The following is a 10,366-nucleotide window of genomic DNA, read 5'->3' on the forward strand; positions in this document are numbered from 1 at the left end:
GGTTAAACTTACCTTCATATTGGAGTCAATAAAAAATACTACGTATCTTTTTTACACCGTAAGAGTAAAGTTACTTAATTTCGAATAGTACATGAACGAATTGAACCTTTTTCCATTTAATTTCATTTTTCTTCTTCTTCCTATTGTTTCGGGGTGAGAAGAGGAAGGGGGTGAGTGGGGTTAAAACTTGTCAAACATATGTTAAATAGCACCAAAATGTATACTCACCTATAGGTAGGCCAGATTCATTTTCTTTCTTTATTGTACATTTATTTGCAAAATTGACAAATAAAAAAAAAAATTATCCGTACACCTTGAATTTCTTTCGTCATCACTGACTTCAACAACTCTGCATTTTTATATGCCACCCACTTTATCGCATCTCCGGCAATAGATATTCTTTACTCAGATTCATGTCTTTTTCTCTTTGTCCACTTAGGATTCAGAATCTTATAACAAAATCCTTCATTATAAACCTGTCAAACAGTTTCCAAACGAGAAAGAAACATGGTTGACTATCAAGAAACACAACATGAAATCTCAGCTCCACTTAGTAAGCATTCACAAATTCCTCCTTTTCTTTATAATTGCTCTTTCACTTCTCCTGTTCTTACATCTTCACTAACAGTCTTATTATAGGCTGAGTCGATTCAGGATTTAAATTTGATGATTCTGAATCTTTTGGAATCTTAGTGATTTTCAAATTTAAATCCTGAGCTTAAAGAATGAAGTGAAATTCATATAGTCGATCCCAATTTGTTTGGGATTGTGGCATAATTATTGTTTATCTCTATCTCGTACAGAAATCTATGTTGCTCGGACTCTTCAATTGCGTGTCCGATCCTCCAAAAATAGTATATTTTTGGAGGATCTGATACGAGTACAGCATCATTTTTGGAGAGTTAGCACAACATATTTTTTCCGAACATAAGCATAGTTGACTTATAAATTTGAATCTACTCATCCAAATTTTGCAGTTGAGAAGCAAAATAAGAAGGAGATATCTTCACACGATAGCGATGTTTCGAGCAGTACTCAGCTCTCACCATTCGAAGATGAAAACTCGCCAATCGAGCAAGTGGCGCTCACGGTTCCAATCACAGACGAATCTTCACTTCCGGTCGTCACTTTCCGAATGTGGATACTCGGAACCCTAGCTTGTATTCTCCTCTCATTTCTCAACCAATTCTTCTGGTTCCGCCGTGAGCCGCTCTCAATCAGCTCAATCTCCGCCCAAATCGCCGTCGTACCTCTCGGTCACCTCATGGCTTTTCTAATCCCGAATCGAGTTTTCTTCAAAGGAAGAAAATTCGAATTTACGTTAAATCCAGGACCGTTTAATGTGAAAGAGCATGTTTTAATTACGATTTTTGCAAATTCTGGTGCTGGAAATCCTTATGCGATTCACATTGTTAGTGCGGTCAAGGTTTTTTACAAGAGGACGTTGACTTTTTGGGTATCGTTGATTGTTGTTCTAACGACTCAGGTTTTGGGCTTTGGATGGGCTGGGATTTTTCGGAGGTATTTGGTGGAGCCCGCTGCTATGTGGTGGCCCCACAATCTTGTTCAGGTTTCTCTTTTCAGGTATGTGCTAATCCACTCAACGTATCGTGTTGAACTTTCCAATATTTTGGGACATCATTTGAGATTCTGCCACGTGGCAGTCAACTAAGTAGTGAATCTTTGATAGTATACTTTTGTGGGAAGGAATTCTGCTTTTGTTTGTCAAAAAGGTTACTCCATTACTGAGGTAGAAAAGTTCTCCACTAAGTTGTTGGATGGAGGAATTAGAAAAGATAATTTTCTAAAAATAAATAATACATTGTTTGATTAGAAGGATTAGAAAAGGTAATCCGTGAATAACTAATGCAGTGTATGGTAGGCCGTGAGAGTGGCGGATTCATGATTTTAAAGTCATGGGTGCTAGCCGATAAAGATTTTGAAAGAAGGGTGCTCACTCAATATTTATCTAAATATTTTTATAATTGCCTATGCAAATTTACTAAATCTGGTCAAAGATAATGGGTGCTTGAGCACCCACAAGTCACAATGTAGACCCGCCAGCCGTGTAGAAATATTAATTTATGTATAATAATTTATGTCTCTGAGCCGAGGGTCTCCCGGAAACAGCCTCTCTATCCCTTCGGGGTAGGGGTAAGGTATGCGTACATTCTACCCTCCCCAAGCCCCACTAGTGAGATTCTACTGGGTGGTTGTTGTTGTAGTAATTCAGCATTTGGTTAACAGTATTAACTTATGCAAAAATCTGTGTATTGTTTTTTGAGAGAACGTCAAAGTATGCGGTATTTAGGAGAGAACTTTAAACACAAATTATGCTGTTAATAACTTATAGAGGTTTTCACTTCTGAATGGCAGGGCACTTCATGAAAAAGAAGAGAGAGCCAAGAATGAAATGACGCGAAACCAGTTCTTCCTCATTGCCTTTTTATGTAGCTTTGCTTACTATGTGTTTCCTGGTTACCTTTTCCCAATGCTAAGTTCACTTTCCTGGCTATGTTGGTTATTCCCAGCTTCTGTCCTTGCCCAACAGTTGGGTTCTGGACTTCATGGTCTTGGAATCGGTGCCATTGGACTAGACTGGTCTAGTATATCCTCTTATCTTGGAAGTCCATTAGCTAGCCCGTGGTTCGCTACTGCAAATATTGCTGTTGGATATTTTCTCATAATGTATGTTGTTACACCTTTTATGTACTGGTTCAATGTGTACAAAGCCAAAACTTTTCCAATATTCTCAGATGGCCTCTTCACCTCAGATGGTCAAAAATACAACATTTCGGCCATTATAGATCCCAACTTCCATATTGATTTCAATGCATATGACCGCGAGGGCCGCCTCTATCTCAGCACTTTCTTTTCGATGACTTATGCATTCAGCTTTGCCTGCCTCAGTGCCACAGTTGTTCATGTCTTCCTCTTCCATGGACGGTAAGTTTGCAATTTTGGACAAATGATTATTTTTGCTGGTTGGATGCCTATTTTTGTGTATTGTATCTCTTTGTCTATGTCCTATTCTGTGTAGCTGAGTCTTTATGCAATGTACTTCTGTTGCAACTCGATTCACGTCTAAATTGACTCTAAAGAGTAAAAAAGGAAAAGACAAATTTTTTTGATGTTTCAAAAGTGCTTAGCATATAGGGTGTTATACACTTCACAACTAATATAATCACAGATATCACGAAGATAACACTTGTCGATATAGTAATCTATGTACTAAAACATTTAAATCAGAAAGAATCAGATAAGTCACTATTTGCAAGTTGTGATTAACATTAATTTGCAAACAAAATGTGTGCATTCTATTGGCAAAATATCTTGTCCAAGGCAAAAGTTGAATTGACAGATTGATATGCTAGAACACGTGATACTATATGTGATTTCAAAGGCTGCTGGCTGATGAACTGAATTGTCTATGAGAAGTTTCACCTTTTCTTTTCCACCTAGATCTGATACTCCATGTAAAGCTTAGATTTAGTGCACATGACAGCAAATACAAACTCAATCAATTTTGAAATGTAGAGATCTATGGCAGCTGAGCAAGTCAGCTTTCCAAGAGAAGAAAATGGATATTCACACAAAACTCATGAGAAAATACAAGCAAGTTCCTGAATGGTGGTTTTTAAGCATTCTTCTTGTAAATATCGCTGCAACTGTGTTTATTTGTGAATATTACAAAACGCAGCTCCAATTACCATGGTGGGGTGTCTTGGTGGCATGTGGTCTTGCTTTCTTTTTCACCCTTCCGGTCGGAGTCATCACTGCCACCACAAACCAAGTAATGTGCTATATTTCATAGCTGTTTGTAATCATACAAGCTATCTTCTATTCTTGGTCATTCTAAACTTTCAATATCTTTTTGCACAGACTCCTGGTTTGAATGTGATCACAGAGTACATAATTGGGTACTTGTACCCCGGGTATCCAGTAGCTAACATGTGCTTTAAGGTGTACGGATATATCAGCATGAAACAAGGACTAACCTTTTTACAAGACTTAAAGCTTGGACATTATATGAAGATTCCTCCTAGGGCAATGTTTATGGCTCAGGTTGGCTTTTCTTTCTTTCTGCATCAGTCAATTCATACGTGTTGGCATATGAAACAACTTGGGTACCTCGTTTAGTGAGTAGTCCTACAAACCATGATTTTTTTTGATAACCATGGTGTCCGGACCAGCTTGCGCTTACCTCGACTAATTCCACGGGATACCTGCTACCTCCCGTCAGCAGCAGGTATCAGTAACTCTGTCCACCAAAGCTTGGACATACGGGGAAATCACCTAGGGTTTTTGCCACCGTTGGGATTTGAACTTGAGATATCATGGTTCTCAATCCACTTCATTGACCATTACGCTACACCCTTGAGTGCCCTTCAAACCATAACATTTGTGCACTGTTTAATCAGGTTGTTGGAACCTTGATATCAGCTTTGGTGCATCTTGGAACAGCATGGTGGCTTATGGAAACCGTCCCAGATATTTGTGACCGGGCTTTGCTTCCTCCTGGAAGCCCGTGGACTTGCCCAGGCGATCATGTATTTTATGATGCCTCAGTCATCTGGGGTTTGATTGGGCCGCAAAGAATTTTTGGAAATCTTGGCCATTACTCTGCCCTGAATTGGGCTTTCTTGTTTGGAGCTATAGCTCCAGTCATTGTTTGGATTGCACACAAGAGTTTCCCTAACCAGCAGTGGATCAGGTTAATTACAGTGCCTGTTTTATTAGCCGGGATAATCAACATGCCACCAGCTACTTCTGTTAACTACAACAGTTGGATCATCATAGCTTTTATTTCTGGATTTGTTGTTTATAGATACTATCAGAAATTGTGGAGTCGTCACAATTATGTTTTATCTGGGGCATTAGATGCTGGATTAGCATTCATGGGGGTATTGTTGTATTTATGCTTGGGAATGCAGCATGTTCGCCTTGACTGGTGGGGAAGTTTTGCGGATCGATGTCCCTTGGCTTCTTGTCCAACAGCTGAAGGGGTTGTGGTTAAAGGATGCCCAGTGTTTTAGGTGATCAGTGAAAAGATCAGTACCATGTGTTTGATTATTCTTTTGGTGTATATGTTTGTAAATGAATGTATATAAGTAATCTTTGCATTTTTCTTAAATACATTATTGTGAGGATTTGTGCAACTCTTCACACTTTTACTACAGGAATTCAGTTTCATTACAAAGTTGCAGTGCTGTGTCTCAAATTGTAGTGTAGTGTATGTTGTAATGGTATAACATTTCCTGGTTTCCACTACATAGGTTCCATTAGGCTGTAAGGAAGTCCTAACTCAAATAAATACCATGTATATTTGTACTGTTGAATTGATGGATTTTTCCAGTTTGCATTCCCTTTGATTGGTAAAACATTGTGAAAAGCGCCAATAAGACATGGGATTTTGTTGTCATTATTTTGATTGAATTTGTGTACAAGTGCCAGTAACTACAGTAGCTTGCAAACTTTCTTAAAGTCCTTGTTTGGCCAAGCTTCTAGGAGGCCACAAAAAAAGGCAAACTTTCTTAAAACCCTGTTTGGCCAAGCTTTTAGGAGGCCAAAAGTACTTTTTTTGGCCAAAAAAGTACTTTTTGAAAAATTTAAGGTGTTTGGCCAAAATGAAAAAGTACTTCTTAGCAGCAGCAGAAGCAGTGAGGAGAAGCTACAAATTCTAGCTTCTTCCAAAAAGCAGAAGCAGAAAGTTAATTTATTCAAGACAAAAATAACCTTACAATAAATTTATATTTTTCAAATTATCCCTCGTTAATTTAATTTTTCTTTTTCTTTTCCTTTTCCTTTTTTTTTCTGCTATACATTTATTCTCTTTTTTATCTTAATCAAATCCATAAAAAAGTGCTTGTCCACCTTTTGCCCATGCTATGTTTGAAACCCGGTCAGCTTGGGGCTGACTACAAAGTGAGCCGAAATTTAAGTCTCGCACAGACAATTTGAAGTAATCGTTATCCTTATCATACATAGTGTATGCCAGATATCGGTGATCTGGGGACACTTCTGATAATTCTTCATATGCATAACCTTTAATTAAACAAAGTAAAAAGGGTTAAGCGCCATGAGTAAAACAAACCATAAAAGCAGCAACATCTCGACTCCAAACTAGATTGGGGTCGGATATAGAAATTTCTCAACATACATTCCTCTCCATTTTGAAATCAATATAAAAACAAAGTGGTGAAAGAGCTAAACCTCCAAATTTTTCAGCTTCTTCATTGTAGTCAAGAAGCTTCTGCTCAATTCTCTTGCCCGAAGTTAAAATNCAGAAGCAGAAGCAGAAGCAGAAAGTTAATTTATTCAAGACAAAAATAACCTTACAATAAATTTATATTTTTTAAATTATCTCTCATTAATTTAATTTTTCTTTTTCTTTTCCTTTTCTATTTTCTTTTTTTTTTCTGCTATACATTTATTCTCTTTTTTATTTTAATCAAATTTTTATTCTCTTTCTCCTATTCTTAATAGTAGATTTTAAATTATATTGAATGATGTATTTTGACATATTTAAATTATCATATAAATAATAAGTAATACCAAACACTCAATATTGTTGCTTTGGAATAACTATATTTACATTAATTAGAATTTTTAATTTATATTTTTACTTTAGGTTTTATATTTTAATTGAATTCTTTTCTACTAAATGTTTAAATTTATTTTTCTTTTCTAAATAATACTAATCGCAAATTGAACCTTTACTGTCCTTTTTCGTAATTTGATACTTAAAAGTATTTTTTTAAAAGATTGGCCAAATACGATGAGCTTGCAAAAAGCACTACTCTAACGAATCGGCTAAACACAAACTACTTATTTTGCAAAAGTACTTTTTCATAAAGCACTTTTGAATAAAAGCGCTTTTCAAAATAAGTAGTTTTTGACAGTTTGGCCAAATGGGCTCTTAATTAATAGAGCAAAAAACATAAGTAGGCAAAAAAATAGGAAAATTTCCACTGATTTAGCACCATTAGGTATTTACACATAAGGCCACAAAATAATTATATTCCTAGCCAAAATCCTTTAAACCCTGTACCTTAATTCACGCATCCAAGTAAACAGACTTTCAGTTACATTGGTTAACATCCTTAGCGTTAATTAAGGTGACTAACCTCCTTAGCGTCAGACAATTGATATTTGTAATGGCCGTAATCCTTTTTGCAGTTTGAGTGGCATGAGACAAGTAAACAGACTTTCAGTTACACTGGACTTGGTGGTAATCACTGTTATTTTTGCTCTGTCTTATGATATATATTGGTTGCATATTTAGATATGTTTTTCTTTTTATATCAAGTATCTTTTAACGTAATCAGGTTTATACCACATATAATTTACAATTATACCATATATTTTCGCGTTTCGGGTGTTTGACATATGCACATCAATGATATATTCCTAGTATAAGTTTATGTCAGGTATATACAAATGGAACCTAATTGCTGACATGCTTATCATTTAAGTTAGTATTTCAGTGATTTGCCAACTTTTTTTTTACTATTATACGTTATTGGTATAATAATTTAATATATCTTGAAATACGCAAAGTCTATCAAGATGCTGATGTTGGCACTACAGATTCAGCAAAAGATCCCATGGAAGAATATTATATTAACGTCCCCGAATCCCAGATCGTTAAAAATACAAACCCTGCAATAGCTGGTAAGTATGCTTGATATATTGTATCATTTCAGTAAATATGCCATAGATATCCCCATATTTATTCCTTAAATCTTTCCATATATGTAGTATTACTTGGGTATATTTTTATACCCCCATGTATAATTTTGACTACACATTATATTCATGTTATATTTTTTTTTTATGAGTACGCATTTTTCACTTTTCATGTTATGTATAACTTATTATACACATTCTACATGTATTAATTTTCTCTGGAATGTGTATTAGTTTAATAAAGTTAATCAATATGCTAATGTTGTGCTTGATATTCAGCCAAAGATCCCTCGGAGAAAAATTATATTGACGTCCCCGAATCCCATTTCATATGTTTCGAATATTGTGGAATGATTGAGCGAAATCTCAGTAACTGTAATGGAATCCCGCTGCTAGATCGAGTGATCCGAGAAATAAGACAAGAGATTGAGAAAATATGAAGAGTGAGGAGAAACTATGGGTTCTTTTGAAAAAGACGATGTGAGAGAGAGAGTGCTTTGCAACTATCCCATGATTTGTGCCTTTTTCTCTGTTCATTAATTATTTGCTTATTTTTACAATATGCCATTAGTGTAAAAAAAAAAGGAAAAATTTCATATTAAAACAATTGGGCTGCCTCCTTTTAGCTTTATAGCCCATATTTCAATTTACAATTGAGTAGCCCAAAAATTATAGGCCCATATCTGAAAAAGGAGCGTTAATTCGGTTTTTTTGGGAGTAAAAAGCGGGATTTTCTGCATTTTCTCAGATTCTTTCCAATCTTCTTCCCCAAATACTTCAAAAACGAGATCTTCCTATGAATGCAGCTCCAAAAACCCTAGAATTTCTTCTTCATCTCGAATTAACAACAAATCAAACACGAAAAGTAAAATTTGTTTGCTGCAAAACAGCGCAATTTTAGTTTTTGCTTCAATTTTGATTTCCATTTTTTGTTCGATGGAGATTTTTCCAGTTTACGTTCTTCATAGCGGTGAATGGGAAGAAAACAAGTTTATAAATTTCGTCAGCGATTATGTAATAATCGAGTCGACATTCACCTACAACAATTTAGTTGCAGCAATTTCGGAACAGATTAGGATCAATAGTGAGTTAAACACAATAGAGATTAACTTTCTCCCAAATGTTGGTTTGCCACCGATCCTGATTTACAACGATACAGGTGTGAAGGTGTATATCGAATTAAAGAAGAAAAACTTGAATTTCACTGAATATCCTTTGTTTGTGACAGTGAAAGAGATATATGAAAATCGTTTGGTTCCTACAAGTTCTAGTTGTGTAGTTGCTACAAGTTCCAGCTATTTGGTTGGTACAAGTTCAGATTCTAGAGATGTATCAACAATTGATAGCACTGAGATTATTGATATCAAATTTATTGAAAACACGAAATTTAGTGAAAACACGGGTATAATAGATGATATATTGAACGAATTTGTTGAGGAAGATCAAGTTTTTAAGGATAAAGAGATAGTTGTCAGTGTGATGAAGAACTTGGCTGTACGTGAGAGGTTCCAATTCAAGGTGAAGAGATCAAGCGCAACAAGGTATGTAAATAATTGTATATTTTGTTATATATATGTATAAATATGTATAAAGTAGTATATAAAATATAGGTATTAAAATTAGTATATATGTAGTTATGTTTTTGTATACAAGTGTATTTAGAAGTTGAATGATCTTTAATCCTAGGTATCACCTTATGTGTATGGATGAAAATTGTGCTTGGAGTTTCAAATCTTCTGCCGTTTTCAAGGCAGACATATTCAAAGTGAAAAGTTACAATAATAATCACACATGCGGCTATGGTGAAAGATACTTAACACAACGTCAAGCTACTTCGGGTGTAATTGCTAGTATAGTCAAGGACAAGTATGTTAATCCAAAAAAAGTTTACACTGCAAATGATATAATAGAGGACATACAAAAGTAACACGAAATTGAGGTGAGCTACATGAAAGCGTGGAGAGCTAAAGAGATAGCAATGGCAATGATAAGAGGGAGTCCAAGTGATTCAAATAAGGAGTTGCCGAAGTATTTTTATATGTTGGAGCAAACAAATCTAGGAACGGTTACAAAGTTGCACAAATAAGTAGATGGATGCTTTCTTTATGCACATGTTTCGCTATATGCATCTATCAAGGGCTGGGAGCATTGCAGACCGATAATGGTTGTTGATGGAAGTTTCCTTAAAGCAGCATATAAGGGTACCATATTGACTGCTTGCACACAGGATGGAGCTGGTGAGTTGACTGCATCTACCTTGTTTCTGCAGTTTGTATAATGTTGTAGCTTCATGTATAAAAGTGTATAGGAGTTCACAGCTGCTGTTTTTATAAAACTTGCAGTTGGTATAAAATTGTATAATTGTGTATAACTGTGTATAAGATTTGTATAATTGTCTGAATCCTAATATCTATTTTGTATAAACAGGAAAAATCCTTCCACTTGCATATGCAATTGTAGATTCAGAGAATAACAAATCTTGGGAGTGGTTCTTTGTCCAGATAAAGGGTACTTTTGGAGTTAGGGAAGGGATGTGTATAGTTTCAGATAGAAATGAAAGCATCTTCAATGCCACAAAAGCTGTGTACCCAGAAGTACCACATTGTATTTGCATGTTTCACTTGTGGCAGAATGTAAAGCGCACATTCAAGAAACATCACAAACAATTGAAGGATAT

General features: G+C 35.5%; 1 protein-coding gene across 1 annotated transcript; it reads left to right on the plus strand.

Annotated features, from left to right (window-relative positions):
- Nucleotides 1-327: 327 nt before the first annotated feature.
- LOC109205902 (oligopeptide transporter 7-like) lies at nt 328-5,360 on the plus strand. The gene is made up of 6 exons (XM_019368659.1): nt 328-553; nt 978-1,584; nt 2,377-2,946; nt 3,538-3,793; nt 3,883-4,065; nt 4,422-5,360. The coding sequence occupies exons 1-6, from the start codon at nt 508-510 to the stop codon at nt 5,034-5,036; spliced, it is 2,277 nt and encodes a 758-aa protein (XP_019224204.1). The 5' UTR covers nt 328-507; the 3' UTR covers nt 5,037-5,360.
- The last annotated feature ends 5,006 nt before the right edge of the window (nt 5,361-10,366 follow it).

Source organism: Nicotiana attenuata, unplaced genomic scaffold (genome assembly GCF_001879085.1).
Source record: "Nicotiana attenuata strain UT unplaced genomic scaffold, NIATTr2, whole genome shotgun sequence".
Lineage (NCBI taxonomy): Eukaryota > Viridiplantae > Streptophyta > Magnoliopsida > Solanales > Solanaceae > Nicotiana > Nicotiana attenuata.

Bases quoted from the DNA above. Each gene is read 5' to 3' on its own strand.
- LOC109205902 (XM_019368659.1), top strand. From the start codon at position 508: ATGGTTGACTATCAAGAAACACAACATGAAATCTCAGCTCCACTTA. The intron at 554-977 runs GTAAGCATTCAC...CAAATTTTGCAG, and splicing joins TGAAATCTCAGCTCCACTTA to TTGAGAAGCAAAATAAGAAG. The intron at 1,585-2,376 runs GTATGTGCTAAT...TCTGAATGGCAG, and splicing joins GTTCAGGTTTCTCTTTTCAG to GGCACTTCATGAAAAAGAAG.